This window comes from Typopeltis vanoorti, chromosome 21 (assembly GCF_054136105.1).
Source record: "Typopeltis vanoorti isolate ZY-2024b chromosome 21, IOZ_Tvanoo_1.0, whole genome shotgun sequence".
Taxonomy (NCBI): domain Eukaryota; kingdom Metazoa; phylum Arthropoda; class Arachnida; order Uropygi; family Thelyphonidae; genus Typopeltis; species Typopeltis vanoorti.
In genome coordinates, this window is record NC_143569.1 from 82,271,530 (window position 1) to 82,291,398 (window position 19,869).

Genomic DNA, 19,869 nt, shown 5'->3' on the forward strand with positions numbered 1-19,869 from the left:
TTTATTAATGACCCATCTCTTACCAGCTTCCCCCCACACACACACTTTTGCACAGACAATTTGTCTCTGCAATTGTAGAATACAATATGTGTATTCTACAAATATTTCCATGGTAAATGTTAATCTGAAATAGCATCAATAATTCCCCTACTTAGTACTAAGCTTGTTGGAGCATGTGCACCTTGAAACCCACAGAACAAGTTTCTTTTCCTCCTTCCTCCCTGTAACTGCTGTACTGTGGAACAGTCTATCCCCATGTTGTGTTCCCCAAGGAATACACTATATATTCATTTAAATCAAATGTGAACAAGTAGGTCCTTTCCCAATCCACTACCCATACATGGTACTAATGTACTGTAGGTTGATCAACCAACCTCTCGTGTGTGGGCTCAACATTTAAAAAAAAAGGAAGCTTCTTCCTAGACCCACTAATTACACATCTTCCTCTTTTTCTGTTTATTGAAACCTATGCATGCACACACATAAGATGGTTGTCACACCATCATCCAGTCCAACACTATGGCTTTCTCAAAATTGTGTACTTCTCAAAAAATAGCCATATGTTCTAATGAAACTGCTCTTGCCACAGAACTCAGCTTATATATATATATATATATATATATGAGAACCTGTATAAAAACCTACTTATGTGCTATACATTCTTCTACTTATAACAGATCAGTGCTGTGTGTGAGATGCAGGTGAGGATTGGATAAGAAGATCACCTATTAATATTTTCCTTGAAGAGTTAGAAGTTGTAGTTGTTGGGAAACACTTCATGTGGAAGACTGTTTCAGAGGACATAAGTAGATAGAATAAAAGGAAGAGGAGAAACAGGTGCAATGAATCTGCACTTGAAGTAAGAAGAGGTGTTGGGCAGCAGCCACTCATGTTTTGACAAACCCAACAGAAAACCAAGAAATAACAGATGAGAGTTGAGTTTAGTAGTATCCATGATAGTACCTGTACAAAAGACACTAAGCTAAAACAGTAATCTGTGAGAGTAGGTTATCTATCCATCTGAAGCTCATCTGTTGTCCTTCTCTAGGTGATATCAAGAATTTTTAAAGAATTTTTTAGGTACATCAACTCAAAGATGCAAACAGTATTTTAAGGATGGACAGATTTTGGAATGGCTTGTTTGATTGGATGTTTATGTTAGAAGCCTGTGGTAAATGCAGTCAGAGAACAAGATTTTATCCTGTCTTGTGGTGATATTGTGTATTACTGAAGGTAAAGGTAGGAGTGAGTTGGGGGGGGGGGGAATGCTAAATGCCAAATGTAGTTTGGTATGGTGATCATTGTTTAAGGCACTGGCTGCAGATTTTTGAGACTTAGAATGTTCATCCTATGGTTTGCTGAATGAGTAGAACAAATGGAGTGTACCAAGCATTAGATCATTTGTGTATAGGAGAAAGAGGGTCGATAGGTGATAGATCAGAGCCCTGTGGTACTCCTGCATTGTGGAGAGTCTTGCAGCCATCCACTATGACATGCAAATGAACTACTGGGTAGAAAGTTGACTACCCAGTTACAGAAGTTGGATGGCAGCTTACTGAATGAGTGTTAAATGCCAGGCATAATCAGATGCTATGAAAATGGCAAGAGCAACCAGGGCCACCAGATGCAGTAGCATATTTTGTGCCCCTTCCTCCTTATTTTTCAATTTTGCTGCCCCAAAAAAACTTACCGCCCTGTGCAAATGCACATCTTGCACCATTGGTATAGCCAGCCCTGAGAGCAACTACATATTTCTCCACACCTTTCCATGACACTTGTCCATTAGTGCATGATGTAGAGATCATCCACAGATCTAGAATACTGGAATCCATATTGGTTGGGTCTTTAGGTAGTGGAGAAATTGATTGTTGATGACTTTGTCCATTATTTTGGAGAGGATTCAGGTAAAGGTGATTGGCCAATAGTTTGAGTAAACTTTTATCTTCCTTTTTTTTGGAATAGATTAGGTATGTTTACTACCACATGTTGAGATAGTATAAAATGCAACATGACTATAAAAGATTGTAGGGATGATGTAGGATAAGTGTTAGTTATGGAACACAGTTTTTAAATATAGCTAGAGACGTATCAGGACTGGAAGATCTTTTTTTTTTTTTTAATCTGAGTTCATATTCTTTTTTTTGTCAAAAGACCATCGGAGATATATAGTGCTGTGTTTCTGATTTTCATATTGGGCATCTGTGCAGAAGTTGTCTATGGTGGGCAGGATTCACATTAAAAAAAAAGGGGGGGATATCCAGGACTAATGAAACATATTTAAGTGATGGTGGAAAACATCGAAAAGCACATATTATGATCAAATAGCACCCTAATTGCAATCAAAATCTTTTATTTAGCATTGTGTATACATACAACATTGCAAGTTGTAATTCTTAGCAATACATAGAGATTCAACTTGTGATTATTATTCTGGTTTATATAAAATAGTAAAGTAAGTCTGTTTCTGCTCATTATTTCTAGTTTTATTAATTGCATGTTTATAATCTCTCAAGACTTTTTTTTTCCCTAGAAAGATTTTGTTGCAAAATATCTCATACCTGGTGGAAGAAATTTATAAAATACTTTCAGTAAGGCAAATAACGCATGAAACTGATAATGAAAACCAGTTTTGTATTTTATTTGTTAGTAGCATGCAAACAGTGTTAATTTTGCTATAGTGTCTTTTTTCAATCGATGTCAAGTTTTTTCCTAAGTATCCAAGGCATCCTCACTATGTTAACAGTTGAACAAAACTAAATGCTATAGAAGAAATATTTTTAAAACTCGCCACTACAGCATAAGCAAGACAGTAGATGGTCATTAAATTCATAATTTTAAATATATATATATATATATATATATATATATATATATATATATATATATATATATAAAAAAGATGAGAATCAAGAATTTACAGAGGATTTATACAATAATTACTAAAATAAAGAGCCAAAAGGCTTCAGTTCGGCGATGCAAAATTACATAAGCAAAGTGGAGCAAAATCCACTTTGCTTAATGTAATTTACTTTTAGTTTGATTTACTGAAGTTCCTTAGTACTGCATAAGAGTTTTTTCTCTCTTAAAGTTTCTTCCTCTCTCTCTCTGAAGAGAATCAACCAGTTCTAAACAGCTGTCAGGCCAATAAAACCTTATTAAAATGGACTAATAAAAGTTGAATACAGGTAGTCGTCACCTTACGAATATGTTAGGTTCCGACCGATCGTAAAACGATCTGGACGTAAGTCAGACCAGTTTAGGTAAATCAGACACTGTGTACAACACAATTGGTTAACTATTTGCAAAAATAAAAAATATTATGAAAAAAAGATATCAAATACCGTATAAAACCTAAGAAATATTTTACTGACCACTCGTGCTTGGCTGCAGGTCATCAATGCCGCCACTTGATGTAGTGGGAGTTGTTTTTCTTATAAACATGTTGATTTTTGTGTGAATTGTTTGTTTCCTTTCCCCCGCGTAAATTTCACGGTATGGCAGAAAAGCATCTTGTACCATTCGTTCAATCCCTGCAAATCGTTTGATGTTTCGGTCCATTTCCTCAAAATGTGTAAGAAGTTTATTTAGTAGAGAAAAACTTTCAGATAACCCTCTAGTGGTGAATTTTCTTTCTGGTTCTTCCTCATCTTTATTTTTCTCTTCTTTCAAAGCGATAAGTTCTTCATTCGTAAATTCTCCAGATTCTTGCTCTAGCAGCTCCTCAACATCTTCCACTTCAATGTCCAAAGAAAGTCCATTTGCAGTGTTACAATATTTTCCGTAACCATTTCAAGTTCATGTTCACTATCAAATTCATCATTAACAAAACGCTGAACACAGTTTTTCCAGATTCCATTCATGCATTTCTTTGTCACAGCCTCCCATGCGGCCGCAATATTTTTGATGCATTTATAAATATCCTGCTGTTTCCAAAACTCTCGCAAAGATAGTTCTGGGTTTGCATCTGTTGTGACTATAGCTTGGGCGAAAGTGGTTCGAATATAGTGCGCCTTAAATTTGGCAATCGCCCCTTGGTCCATAGGCTGAATGAGTGGAGTTGTATTTTGCGGCAAATTAAAAAACTTTTACATCTGGATGGAGGTGGTCTAGGTGAAGTGGATGGCCAGGTGCATTATCTAAGATTAATATAATTTTGAAAGGAATTTCTTTCTCAAAGCAATATTCATGAACTTGAGGGTACAAAACAATTTAGAAACCAGTCTTCAAACAATGTTTGAGTCATCCAGGCTTTTCGGTTTGAACGGAAGTATACAGGCAGAGTGTGCTTGTTTACATTCTTGAACGCACGGGGATTTTCAGAATGATAAATTAAAAAAGGCTTCAATTTAAAACCCGCCAAGGAGCAAAGTCAGCCTATCTTTAAGTGCCTTAAAACTAGGCATGCGTTTGGCTTCTTGGCAAATGTAAGTGCGTTCTGGCATCCTTTTCCACAACAATCCAGTCTCATCCACGTTGAAAAGCTGCTGTGGTTGATACCCTCCTTCCGTAATTATTTCATCCAGACTTTTAACAAACTCTTGAGCTCCTTCCACATCTGCACTTGCTGATTCTCCAGTGACTTGAACCCTATGAAGGTTGAATCTTTTGAACCATCCTGTACTTGCTACGAATGTCTGAGTGTAATCTTTCCCGGCGTGTTCCTTCAGCATCTGAAAGAGACTTCTAGCCTTTGACTGCACTGTAAGAAGGCTTAAGGGTGTTCGCTTCTGTATCTGATCTTCCATCCAAAGAAACAATAATTTTTCCATTTCATGGATGGACCCTGTACGTTGTTTCGTTATCACTGTTGCTCGCATGGGTGCTGAACTTAACAACTTCACGAATCCTTTCTTTGTCTTTCAAAATCGTTGACACTATAGAATGAGATAACTTAAAATCGCGTGCAATCGCATTCACCTTCATGCTGCTTGATCACTTTCAATTTTGTGTCTAAATCAATGGCCTTTCTTGGCAGGTCTAGGAGTAGACAAAGGCACTTTCCTCTTGGTTGACATGTTTCGGGGTTTTAAAAAAATGCTAATTGTAACACAAATTATAACTGAACCAAAAATAGTGAACATAATATGTATGCAAACAGAGATCGAGACGCATGAATTGCGCCAAACACACGTTACTGGGCAGTGGGCTGATGCTGCACGCACAACTGTTCCCATTAGGCTACATGGACCACATGGATAGGACGTGTGAGTGTAGTAGAAAAATCTGTTACAGTAGTTCATACTGAAATGCGGTGCGAGATGCATTAGCAGTCGTAAAGCACATAGGTCGTAAGTCGACGACTACCTGTATATAGATGCTTGGCAGCACCAGCACCTGTCTTTTAAGTAGTCCACACTAAGGTAACCCAGGGATGCCAAGGAATGTATTCCCACAAGCTGGTCAAATATATATATATATATATATATATTTAATTATTTTATTGCATTTTATTTTGTGTTTCATTATTAACATACTGAAGAAGCCTTTGATACTTAGCAAAAAGTTTACATCAATTAAAAAAAAGGTTTTAAAATACAAAACTAATTTTCATGATCAGTTTCATACGTTATTGATCTTGGTCAAATTATTTTATGTCTTCCACCAGTTATGAGATATTTGCTACAAATTTCTTCTAGTGGGGGAAAAATCTTTAGAGATTATAAATATGCAGTTAATAAAACTACAATTAATGAGAAGAAACAGACTGACTACTATTTTATATAAACAAGAACACAAATCAAGTTGAATCTCTGCTTTGCTAAGACATATTTTGCAATGTTTCATCTCTATACACAATGTTAAATAAAAGATTTTGATTGTAATGAGGGCACTGTTTCATCATAACATGTGTAAGTTTGAGTTTCTTTCTTTAATTTCCACAAACATGACAACATACGTACCTATTTTGAAACAGTGCCTTTCAAGACATGAAGTAATCTGTGATACATCTTAATGTTCAGTTTAGAGAGATGTTTTATCATGCTTTGAAAAGGCTGATGAAATATGCTTTTCTGCACAGCATATCAGTTTTATAGCTCCATACACCAGTATATTCATACTATGTATGAAATTTTATGTGGTTAGTATTGCAATGCAAAATTAGCATTTTAATATTTACTTATTCTGTTTTTATAATCTTTCAGCAGGTTGGAAGTAGCTCATTTCTTCATGACACTAGACAAACACCTCAAGGTTCTCTAAAAGGAACCCCATCTGCTAGATCTCCTAATAAGGTTTGGTCTACTTGGAGTTTAAGACCACACCCACCTCTAAGGCCATGTTTAACATTAGCTGGTAAGGGAGAAGTAATGCTGAGAAGAGCCAATAGTCGCCGAAAAGATAAAGGTACCTGGTGATTAACTTTATGTAATTAATAAGATAGTTCACTAAGAAAAATAGATAAATATGTAACATAATTATTATAACTGTGTGGCTATTCCATGATAAGAGGAGTGCTTGCTTAAGGAGAGTGTGATGAAATCTTGTTTCCCTAGGGTCAAGATTAAGAATGCAGAGGGTGGTGATGATTATGGTTTTAATGGTGCAAGAACAGCAAAGCTTATATTGCACCATATCAAAGGTTATAGCAGTACACAAGGTCAGACAATCTTAAACATCCATGCCCATAGCAAGATTTGAATCTGCAACCTGTTGGTTGGAGAGCAAGTATGCTTTCAACTTGACCAACCAGGCTGGCAATGCAGAAGGTGAAAGTTCAAAACATGATTATTTTGGCAGGTATTAATGATCTATCAGTGACTTTGTGGCAAGTATGGTATGTGAGATGGTATTAAAAGAGTGAGAGGGTAAAGATTGTGAGTCTGCTGCCATGGTATGAGAAAAAGAGGTAGGGTTGTGAATGAGGTTGTGCATGTGGAGTGAGTTTGATGAACAAAAGGACTTATATAAAGCAGATTGTATTTGAATGGATATGCATGAAATCAGAAGTGATCACCATTTAGTTTTGAACGGGATAAAATTAAAATCATATCGAAAAGTGTTTAAGTTTTAAAACACATCAAAGTTGAGCAGCTGTCAGTGGTGAATCGTAACCTCGAATTTACAAATATTATTCAAGAAAAAGTTAAAGGTTTTGAAAGCAAGAACTAAACTTTGGAGATTCATTGGTGGACCCTGAGGAATGCATCGATTGATTCAGCCAGAGAGAGAGGCAGGTTTTGAGGCTGTCTACAAGGATAGAAAACTAAGACATCCATAGTGGACCCAGGAAAGTGTAACAAAAGTTCCTAGAGAATAAGTCAGCGTGTCCTTTGAGAGTACAGAGAGAAATGTATGAAAGCAAAGCACTGTGTAAAACTAGTAGAAAAGTCATGAAAAGACTTTGGCAAGAGCATAGAAAATAAATATCAGGAAACATTTTTAATAGCCTCTAGAATATATTTGCCAGAAAGTGACAAAATATTTTAGAAACTATTGAAAAAACTTAATGGAGTACAGTACTGAAAAAGGAATCGGAGATGATAAAATGATATGAAAACTGAAGGTAGATATCCGGAATAGTTACTTTCAAAATTGCTAAATGAAATAAACAGTGATAGCACTGTGGTAGAAAAAACATTTAAGAGGAATGTAATCAGGAGTATATATCACACCTTTTCACTACTTGTATATGGGAAATATATGACTTGTGCATTACTTCAATCTTGGATCTGGTTCCTACTAATGAGACCTCAATGAAGGTGGAAACCAATCTGGATAGTAGTTCTTCCCATAATCCATAACATTATACCTGTCTGAAAGGATGTGTGCTTTGCATTATGGGATACTAAAGCATTTAATGTGAGATCATTAACCTCTCTATATAAGTAGCCTTGGCCTGAAGATGTTTTACATTCAAACTTTGTGAGCTTATACTTGGATAAAGGATTAAACAAAAATATAATTTCCTAGCAAGTTTAATTTAATTTATAACCAAGTCAAAAAACTTTCTATAAGAATGAGTGCTGTAGATAGTTTGTGTTAGTAGAACTGGTCTTGGATGGTATGGTCACTTAAAACAGAAAGGAGAGGATTTTTTTGGCTAGGATGACAAGAAAACAGAATAAAAGAGGAGATCAAGATCATAATCTAGGTGGATTGATACAGTAGAAAATCAAAATAGAAGATCTGATAATGTTTGAGTCTTGACAAATAGCAAATTAGTTTGCAGGAAAATTTGTTTACATGAAGTCAGTAATGATATATCCATCTATCATGTCGTGATACTGCTGGATTTTGTAGTGGCATTCAACAGAATATTATGCACTTTGAATCAAATGGAGATATAAGTGTGGATGATGGACAGATATCAAGAGTAGTATATGGAGGAGTGGAATCCTTCTATTTTAGTCCTCTGCACTTGGACCACCACTATTTAATTTGTACATTAATAGCATGGGAAAGGATCTGAAGGAAAACATTCAGTTGTTGTTTATTTCTGAAAATGCAAAATTAGATGAGTGACAGTTATTCAAGGCAATGAAGTAATCCTGCAGAATGATTTAAATAACTGACTGCACCTGAAGAGGATAGTGGGTGCTGACTTAATTTGGAAAAGTGTAAAGTTATGCAGTTTGAAAGAAAAAATTACAAGCTATGCACTACACTGATGAAATATACTCCAGAAAATTGAATCTAGAGATATGGGATGTTAGTGGATGTGGTGGTAGTTTTTCACTTCAGTCATTTCTAACCATAGGTGACTTTGTAGGCATTGACCACAAAGTTGTTCCTCGTAAGATTTTTATAGTTCACCATTGCTCCCCCCCCCCTCCCCCACACACACCACCCCAATTTTATCTGGACTCTGGACTGGCATATGGCTGGGACATGTTCATGATTGTAATCCACGTGTTCACGGGACCAGTTTGTCTGTTCTGCGGGACGAAAAATCCGAGTTTCCAGGTGAAAAAACCCTACCTCCGTAAGAGACCGGCTAACTCACTTTTCATTAAACGAGACCAGATAAAGGTTCCTCACATCACTGATGGAAATCGAACCAGGTCTTTCCGACCAAAGGGCTTCATCTATATTGCCTGAGTTATGGAGGCTCTAGGAAATATTAGTACTATTACAACTATGGAGGCTCTGTTAGTGGAATAGAGAGTTAGAATTCAAGAAATACAACAAAAGCATCTAAAGTAGCTGATAGGATTACTTCATTATCGATGAACACATTGATATGTGGTCATAAATAAGTTACTTAGAAAATTAAAGATGGAAACTTAAACTTAAGTGAAATAAATGTATTACTGTAAAATTTTTGCCTAAGTATCTTAGATGTCCTCAGTACAATAAAATCGAACACCAGAAATTACAACAAAAAAATCAGTGGCAATACTTTCAAAAAGTGCCACTTCACCATCAATAGGATAACAGATGTTTGGTAAATTCACAATTATTTAAAAAAATACAATAAGATAACTGAAGGCCTCACAGCTCTCCTTATATAACTACAGTTATACCTCGATTAATGAAGAGGATGAATTCCATGAAATTACATAATAATAGGGATACATTCGTACATAAAGAAAATGAAAGATTTTTTTTTGAAAAAAGAAAAGCTTTATTACATAAAAAGTCAATATTGCATACCTAACAAAGATAAAATCACGGCATTTTAAAATATGAATCTAAAGTTGATTGTTTATGCTTTTTTTATCTTTCATTTAACAATAACACTTCTACCTAAATCAGGATAATTTTCGCTGAAAAAATTTAAAACGTTTTCAATGTCATTCAAGCATCTTTTTAAATCTTTGGTTGCTAACACTTTTTCAGTAGGAACTTCTTTAATTTCGTCTTCATTTTATTTGGCTTCATTGCTAACGAGTTTTTCTAAATCTTCCACTGAAAAACCATCATCTTCTGCATTTAATAAATTTCTTACATCCTCTTCGTCAACATTTTTGAAACCTGTTGATTGAGCCATCTGGATAACTTCATTTCTAATCTCTTGAATGTTATTTTCTTCTTCTAGTACAACTTCTGGCCATAATTTGTGACGAAGAACTCCATTTAAGCATTTTTGAGTGACTTCTTTCTAAGAGCTATTAATGGTTTCAGTTGCATCTTTAATAGTGTAGTTTTTCCAAAAAGTTTAAATTGACAATTGCTCTTTATCTTCTAGTTCAATTAAATTGCATGTATCACACAGGTAATAAGCTTTAAATGTTGCTATTACTCCCTGATCCATCGGTTGAATCAGGGAAGTTGTGTTTGCTGGAAGAAAGACAACTTTGACAGTAATGTATGTGTCTAATGTACTATTAAGATCAGTAGGATGTCACGGAGCGTTGTCCAACAACAAAAGAGCTTTTTCTTCAAAATTATTTCTTTGGCAATACTGTTTCACTTCTGGACAAAAATGGTTAACAAACCAATCAGTAAATAACTCCTTGGTAATTGATGGTTTCTATTAACTTTCCATATTACAAGTAAATTTGTTTTCATGTTATTTTAACGCCCTCTGATTTTCCGAATGGTAAACTAATAACAATTTTAATTTAAAATCGCCAGAAGCATTTGATCCAAAGAGTAACGTTAAACGGTCTTTGGCTGCTTTGAACCCAGCTGCTGATTTTTCTTCAATAGAAATGAAGCTAATAGAAACGAAGTTTTTTGATGGTAGCGGTTTCCAGAACAAATTGCTTTCGTCAATATTGAACACCAAATTTGGTGAAAAATTTTCACATTCAATTATTTCCTTTAGTTTTTCTAGAAACTTATTTGCAGCTTCTTATAATTCTACAGTATGAATTCTGGCCTGTTTTTTAAATTTCTCAAACCAACCACGAGAAGCTGCAAAATTTTCTGCAATTTCTTCAGTTTGTTTAGATTTCAGGTGATTAAACAAAAATAATGCTTTTTCTTGAATCACCATTTGAGTTAAATGCATATGACATTGTGACATATCATCTATCTACAAACTTAATATTTTCTCCATTTTTTCTAAAATTGGACTCCTTAAGCGAGTTATTTTGTTGCTGTAACATCTGTACAATTGACTGTTTTATTTTTTCTGATTGACTAAGTATGTTTGTTAAAGTTGACTGCGCTAATCCTAAAGAATGTGCCACATCGGATTTTCTTTCACTCCTTTCAACACGTTGTACGATATTTAATTTAGTTTCTAAAGAAATTGCTTTTCTTTTCCTTGATTCTGACATTTTAACTAAATATTAATATTTACAAAATCTATAATAATGCTATCAGAGAACATACATCATTTATTGCAATGCACCACACTGAAACACACCCTACGAAGTATAAGCAATGACTTAATTAAACAGATGATGTGCAAAACTGTTAAAACAGACACACCCACAATTTGGAGTACATGACGAGTCGCCGTCATTCGCCAGTTGGATGATTGCCAGGCGTTGACCTTAAAATTTTAATATTTTTATATAAAATGGGACTTGAAATTGCAGACTTCATTATATCGAGGCTTCATTACCAGAGGTAACGTTAACTGAGGTATGACTGTACTCTATAAGGACGCTACTTTTATGTCCAAGGAGTTATCATTCCTTTTTAACTCTTTGTGACAGCCACATAGGGATGTTAATAGTGCATATTAGCGACCTGGATTTTTTGGGAATGAAGTTGGAGAAGATCAGGAGGTGAGTGATGAGAATAATGAGTTGTCTACAGAATACTCCCTTTGAGGAAGATTGAATATTTTTGGATTACAGCAGTTGGATGCTAGACAGAAAAGATGAGATACGAGAAAACATAAGTCACTAAATGGGTTTTATAGGATTGATGCAGAGGAAGTGTTTCAGTACATGAATTAAAGGGGAGAACCAAGGGGGTGGGGGTTTCTTAGAAATTGGGTAAGAGTATGGTGAGCAACAGTCACCATTGTACCTTATTAGCACTAGATTTTACACTTGGAAAGTGACTCTTTTGTTAGTGTTTAGTTAATGAGTTCATGGAGAGGTATGATAGTTATTGTGTGTATAGTTGATGTGGACCTCTCAAAACAAGTACAGTTAACTCTTGAACAACACAGGGATTAGGAGCACTGATCCCCAGTGTTGTGCTCAAAAATCCATGTATTACTTTTGACTCGACAAAAACTTAACTGCTATAAGCCCACTGTTGACCAGAAGTCTTACCGATAACATAAACAGTCGATTAACACATAGTTTATATGTATGTACGTATATAAACTATATTCTTACAATAAAGTAAGCTAGAGAAAAGATGTTATTAAAGAACATAAGGAAGTGAAAATACATTTACAGTACTGTATTTATCGATACCGTAGGTTTAAGGTGTCTGTTTACAAAATGAATCTTATGTCTGTCAGTGCTGACATCAATATTGTCTTATATGATACAAAACACTAGAGATATTTTAGGAATTACTAACACTAACTTGTCTGGAGTGCATTCAGAAAATTGAAAAGCATTTTAAAAAAGAAGACATTTAACCAGTGTATACTTCCAGTCATCTCATATGCGAACTTGGTCACTAACAAAAGCACTGTCAAATAAATTAACAACTCAAAGAAAAATGGAGAAGTTGATGCTAGGCATCACATTAAAAGATAAGAAGCGAAACACCTGGATAAGAAGCCAGACTCGCATCACTGACATCATTCTTAACCACAAGCGACTAAAATGGAAATGGGCCAGACATCTATCCAGAATAGAAGATGAGCGATGGACCACCATACTAACGAACTGGATTCCTAAAGAAGAGAAACAAGGCTGAGGACATCCTAAAAGAAGGTAGGTGATGAATTGTCAAATTTTATTGGGGAAATTGATCAACCATTGCCAAGAACAGAGACAGGTGGAAAGAACTGGAGGGGGCCTTCATCCAGCAGTGGACAGAAAATGGCTGAAAAGAAGAAGAAGAAGAACTAACACTAGACATCAAAAACGAAAAGATAAAATGAAATAGAAATTATTCATATTTATTTACATGTATAACGATTTACAATTAAAAGCACAAGATACCGACAACTGAGTGTAAAAATAATATTCAGATTTAAAAAAAGTAATAATAATAATACAGAACAGATGCTGGCCATTTTTTTAAAACATCGTCAGATGTAGAAAGCCAAAAGTGGTGAAAAGCCACATGTTTTTTTCATCTCTCCTAAAACAAGCAGTTAGTTATAGATACAACATTAAAACAGAAACATATAACTATATCCATAGGAAATCAGCTAAAATATCTTTTAGTTGTTAAAGAAGCAAAATTTCTTTAATAACTTCATAAGAGAAGAATGTCATAATAAAAAATGGAAAAATCTAATTCATCAACTCAAACAAGCATATCCTATCTTCTCCCACTGCCTTCACATATTCCACACCCAAAGATAGTAAACATAACACCTTTAGCTCATGTATAAATTTATCTAACTGTACACTTTCTCCAGGTGAAACAGAAGTATTAAACGTAGGTTTAAATTTTACTATTTCCCCAAAAACTTTCCCTAAAAATTTGAAGCCAAACTAAACTTGAAAATGATTCCAAGAAAGATGTTTTTTAAAAACTTAAACTGTATCATAAATAGTAAAATAATTCCTATACAAAATCTTCCTCCACCACTTTCACATGCCATAAAAAAGTTTCAAAATAACTCTGACATTAAATCCTAGATATCGTCAATGATGATAACTAATAAAATAAACACTTATAAAATAATCGCTGAAGACCCCACTCTGTACATTATAAAACAAATTGAAAAATGTTTACATCAATCCAAACAAGGGCACAACTGCTAAAAATAAAAAATAAAAATAATCACTCGTACAAACCCCAATTTATGGACTAGATACACAAACTAGGCTATGCCTCATAATTTCATACAAGAATACCACAACAGCTCCCTTATTCAATTTTATTGCTATTTACTAAAGCCCTTGCTAAAATATTCAAGATTTATGATAAAAAAAAATCTTCCACTTTCCAACATATCAAGCAAATCAGCATATCACCCAGTAATATTCTTATATTCTTTCTCCTTTAGATGCTTCTTCTCAATATACTAATGTTGATCTGCCCAAAATCCTAGACATTGTCCATACTCTGCTTATAAATGACCAGACTTGATTGGAATGTACAAAATTATCTCATACAGATATTCTCTCTCTAATAAAAACTAATGATGTCAGCAAACTACTTTAAATGTAATTTAAAATTTTACAGACAAATCTTTGATCTTCCAATAGGCCAGAATGTTAGCCTTTTCCTTACCCATATGGAAACATAATTCTTATTCCCCTCTCTACCCATTGGCATCTCTTATTACAGTAGATATGTGGATGACATTCTGTGCATCAGTAATGTGAATGCCATACAACAGTTAGTCCTTTCTTTCAACATCTTTAGCCAGATTAAAATTCTCCGTCGAATATGAAGAAAATAAATCTATAACTTTCTTGAATTTGACCATCATTAGATTTGATCATCTTATCACTATGAAAGTATACCACAAACATACAAGTAGTGGAAATTATTTATACATTAGACCTCCTCTCACCTTTATTGCATAAAAAAATCTGCTTGTCTTCGGTTACAGCTTCCAACTTATTCGTCTGAAAGAGATCTTCAGCTCTCAACAGTATCCCAATCAACCCATAGACTATGCCATTCATTCTGTCAATCATGTTATTCTTTCTTCTCAAATCTACATATAGTTTTATAACTCCCATATATCCAAAACATTTATAAAGTTATAAAACAAATATTCAAATTACAGAATTGTCTTTACCACTAACAATAAACTACAAAATTTACTAAAACATAGAATCACTATAACTCGACTTGCTGCTCTGCCATAATGCTGTTTGTAGGTTTAAAGGCCAGTCAGGATAACTGGCCAATATAACATTACCTGTTATATTGGTTCTACCATTTATTATATTAAATATCGCTTAATTGAATATTATTGAGATTATAATATTCCTATACTAGATTTCTTACTTTCTGCCACAAAGAAAAAACACAAACAAAATCATACTAGCAAAAACAAAAATCCCACTGCTGAGATATATACCTTCAAGAAATACAAATCTTCGTATACTCCCGAAATCAAAAAGAACACCATTATTGATTTCCAATAAAACTGAATCCAAATTATGTTCTTCTGAATCATTAGCAATAAGAACTACAAAATGTGCCATAAGCATAAAATGATCCTATTTACTATTCCTTCATAGCAATTAAACAAAATAAATTACTCCCTTGTACTCTCGAACAACCAAACTCTTCCTAATACATGTTTGACAAAAAAAATCAATGCTGCTTGCTCACAGTTTTCAGGTATCCACATCTAATGACATTTTAAAAAAATGGCCAGCAGCCGTCCTTTTGTAAAATCTTGAATAAAAGGAGTTTTTGTAATAAAATACCTTTTATGCTGATTTTACAAGTATGCTAAGTCCCACTAAAATACTTGTGTATTAATAGAAAAACTTGATGTTAATTGAAATGGAAATAATAATTTTTTTTTTTTTTGGAATTGTTGAATATTGTAATGTCAAAAGTTTTGTGTAAGAACAAAGAAAATTACATAATTACAAATAAGGTAAATTGTGTCTAAGTATACCTCTAGTCAACTAAAATGTCAGATAGATTAAGGTTTGCAGTGGCCTCATGACCTGAGGCCACTGCAAACGCAAAGGTCAACATTACACGGGGTTTCCCGTCTAAATCCACCGATCGACGAGGACAACTGGTGCAGAACATCAGGGTACTCAGGCAACTACAACGTAAGAAAAATGAAGGTCATCGGAACCATATAAATAGAAGTTTGCTGCATCGAGACAGGACTTGCTCGGTTTAGTCTGTTCCTGGGAGTTTGAGTACGTTCCGGAGTGGAGTTTCTGTTTGTGGGGCAAGAAGTCACATGGAGTTCCGACGAGAGAGTTCGGACTCATGGCAGTATCAAGGTCACCATAAGCCAAGGAGTTTAGAAGAAAGTACGATGCTCGTTAATGGCAGCTGAGCTTCACTTGAATCGTGGGTGATGAATCATTATCCTATTCGGAGACCTATATTCATGGAGCAAAGGCAAGAAGAATGATGCAACTAAAGCACGTCGTATTAGGAGGAACCAGATGCCGAACTTCCAAACCGTAGGAATTAAATTGTCCGTCGATAAGAAGAAAGAAGTCTTGCAAATTACGAAAAGGATGTTCAGGTACGATCATCTCTTCTTGTTCCCGTGGTCTAACGGGAACAAGAAGAGGTAATCAGCTATAAAGGACCGGACTTCATGAAAAATAAGAACTTTCCATTATTTAGTCAGAAAGAAACTTAGATTGTGACGATGGTTTGAATTGATAGAATTGTTTTAAAATTAGAGTTGCAGGACTTTAGGCCTTGAGCTAACAATTGAATTAATTTACTCTATGTAAGAGAAAGCCTAGCTGAATTGTACAGGGAATTTACTTGTATTTTTTGTTGTAGTCATTCCTTAAACCTGAATTTTTATATGTTGATGATCTGATTATATGTAAAGTTAAGAAAGGGGGGGTAAAATTCTAGACAGGTAGTCCTGCTAAGATTCAGATGTTGTGAGTGATGAATAAATTGTTTTCTTGTCAAAATAACTTGCCTGATCTCTAAGTCCAATGCACTACTCATAAAATCGAACCTGTGTATCTTGAAGTAGATATTGCCACGACTGCAGAGTAAGAAATATATGTAATTTGGTATAGAGGTGAGTTGAAAAGGTAGGAGCTGTGTGTTATACTGGGTGTTCTATTCTTCGGAGGGAGATACTCCTCTTATCCTAGAATTTTGGTGCACAGCTGACTATCAAACAAATTTTCCAAAATTCAGTTTAGAATAAACACCAGTACATCAGACACCAGCCTGAGGCACTTTCTTTGTTCTTGACTTGCACACGGACCTTACTATTTGTGGTCGCAAGACCACAAATAGTAAGGTCCGTGTGCAAGTCAAGAAGAGGTAACGTAACTGACGATAAGTTGGAACTATAGTGAAAGTTAAGATAAGTTGGAACTATAGTGAAAGTTAAGATAAGTTTCAAACGAGAAAATGTAGAATTTTACAAAGCCGCAGCCGAACAAGAATTAATTAATAAGATTTAAATAATAACTATAGATTTAACAATAATTAATACGTTTTAACATTGTTTCGGGCTTATCATATGCATAAAAGGTTTTTATTTCTGTTCTTTATTCTCAGTTCTTTCAAAATCCAAAATTTGCATAATACATCTTTTTGGTATTTTTTTTGTTATTGGTTTTTGCATTTTTCATTTACCTGAATGTTATTTATACACTGTGCTTTGCATTATGGGAGATACTGAGACAAGGAGTGATGAGATCTTGGTCCACCTTTGCTACGAGTTGCCAACGGTACCACCTTACCTCAGTCCTGAAGATATTTTCAGGCACAAACTTTGTTTGCTTACACTTAGGTAAAGGATTAAACTAAATTTATTATTCTAGTGCTCATCACTTTTATCATATACCATCTTTGCTCTGATCAAGTCTTGTATCGAGTTTTTACCATCTTTACACTTCCAAAAATTTTTACTCAGGTATGTAAATTAACACGTTTTTAATTTTAAACTTCCCTTGATTTTAACTTCTTTAGCATTGTTATTGCAAAAGGGACTGTTCTATAGTCACAATTTTACATCTGTACACAATTTAACATTCCGATTTCAGTGACTCAATACTTCAATCAACTTTAACTATAGTATAGTCTGACCACATAAGTGAGAACTCTCGTTGGCAGACTGCCAAGAAGAGTCGATTCATGTTGAAGGGGAGAAAGAAATAAGGTGATAAACGAATTGGTCAACAACACGCAAAATCACTTGCTTTATAGGTAAAATTTTCCAGCTGTTATACAAGCAGAATAGTTACCACTTTAAAAACTACAATGATCATAAGAGAAATTAATTTTCCAATGTGTAATAATAAACAACTCATCCCACAATATGGATCGATTACCCTATTATCGGAATGGATTCTTCTTCTGTTGACACGCACAGAAGTGTCAAAGGATCTCGTATCTGTGGGCGTACTATAAACTCATAGGGACCAACATAATAGTTTTGGTGTGTGGATGGCAGGCTATAGTGAATTTCTTTTGACATGTACTTATGGGCTTTGATTGAAGTTTTCGTTTGTTTTAGTGTTTTTTGCTGTAGTGAGAGTAATAAGTAATAGGTGTATTGTAATAAGTGATAAATGCTACATTAATTTGTATAAATATTTTATTCAAACTGGGATATGTTGCTACATAATTTTATAGATACAGCAAAGCCTGTTATTCAGTATAATATCCTTTATGCATTAAATTGTCTTCTTGCTATTTAGATAGCAAGATGATGTTGACAAATTCTGGAAGAATCATCAGGTGGTGTCGGTTTAGAATATAATCTGAATAGTAATCAGAGACTCTTCAACATCTAGAGCAGTGCTTCCCAAATTTATGGATGCCAAGGCCCCCTTTGGAAAAATTAAAATATTTCATGGTCCCCATCGTATTAAAAAAAAAAAAAAAAAAAAAATCGTAATATAGACATATATTATTATAATATTTATTGTATTTCTTATCAATACCTTTGAAATTAAACTTATATGAATAAGCATATATTTACTAATATTCATTAAGTGCCGAAATACGCAAGAAGCAAAATTTGTGAACCAACACCAGTGTGTGATTTTTTCCATTAAAGTATAAAAAAGAACAAAAAAGAAATAATAAAAATTAAATACGTTTCTTTTAAGATTAAAGAAAATCTACTTAGTCTTAAAACATTTTAAATTTGTTTTCATTATTTCACGGTCCCCCCCCCTCAACAAAACTTACGGCCCCCAAGGGGGCTGCAGCCCACAGTTTGGGAAGTGCTGATCTAGAGGACCATCATGCACAATTACAATAATTTCATATATCAACTATCCACAGCTGATATATGAATATCAGCTGTGGATAGACAGCTGATATGAATATCTGCATTGTTTAGAGGGGAAAAAAATGACTGCACCTATAATTGTTTCCTGTGTAAATGACTATTTCCATTGTGATATATATAAACCATGATGTTGGTGAAAGTTTTAAAAATGTAGTGTGTGAACTACATAGGATAATAACATCACTGTTAATGAGATGAATTGCATAGTAATACAAGAGTGACAAAGGTATAATAAAGGTAGAAAATCACATCTAAACATCATGCGATTATTTTTTTTTCCACAGATAACCAGGAGAAAAAGATGATGGAAAAAAAAAAAACCTAATGTCTTTTATTTCCCATCACTCATAATTTTTTGAACACAGCTGGGTAGCCAGTCTTCATCTTCAAGCCTTCAGTAATAGCCACCAAATTTCTTCAGTAATAAGAAATTTGTTGATGTTTTCTTGAAGAACTAGGGATTATAATCACTGGTTAAGAGACTGCTCCAAAGAACAGATGTATGAAGAAGGTCTGGTCAATACCTATAGAGTTGAACTCTATAGGTATTGACCAGAATCTGCTTGTGTTTGTACATGATTAAAGGAAAGTGGTGGATGATGGTGGCCAGTTCCATGAAAATGCTTAAATTAAATTTGGTTTGAACACTTATTTACTAGTTTAGTGGTTTGGCTAATTTCTTTCTTATTCCATATAAATTTATTCGACTGGCTCCCCACCATACCAGCTTTACTTATTCTGTTGTACATTTGAGTATTTAATATGCCATCTTCAATGAAATTGTGTCTAAATGACTGAAATATATTACTTGTCCTCTATGTTGTCCATTAAAATTGCAGTTGAAATTTTCCATGTTCCTGCCTATTTTCACAGTTTTTGCCTTTTTATTGATAATTTTCATATAAAATTTGTTACAGCTGTTATTCAGTTTATTTAAGAAGCCTGGA

At 34.3% G+C, this 19,869-nt stretch overlaps 1 protein-coding gene across 6 annotated transcripts in view; it reads left to right on the forward strand.

The window, feature by feature from the left end:
- RtGEF (Rho-type guanine nucleotide exchange factor) overlaps positions 1-19,869 on the forward strand; it is a 334,719-nt gene that overhangs the window by 149,646 nt on the left and 165,204 nt on the right. For 5 of the 6 annotated variants that reach the window (XM_090411130.1, XM_090411129.1, XM_090411132.1 and 2 more), the window contains exon 14: positions 6,144-6,345. In XM_090411130.1, the coding sequence (XP_090267256.1) occupies positions 6,144-6,345 (202 nt within the window). The remainder of the gene's footprint in view (positions 1-6,143; positions 6,346-19,869) is intronic. The other variant, XM_090411131.1, reaches the window with a different exon arrangement.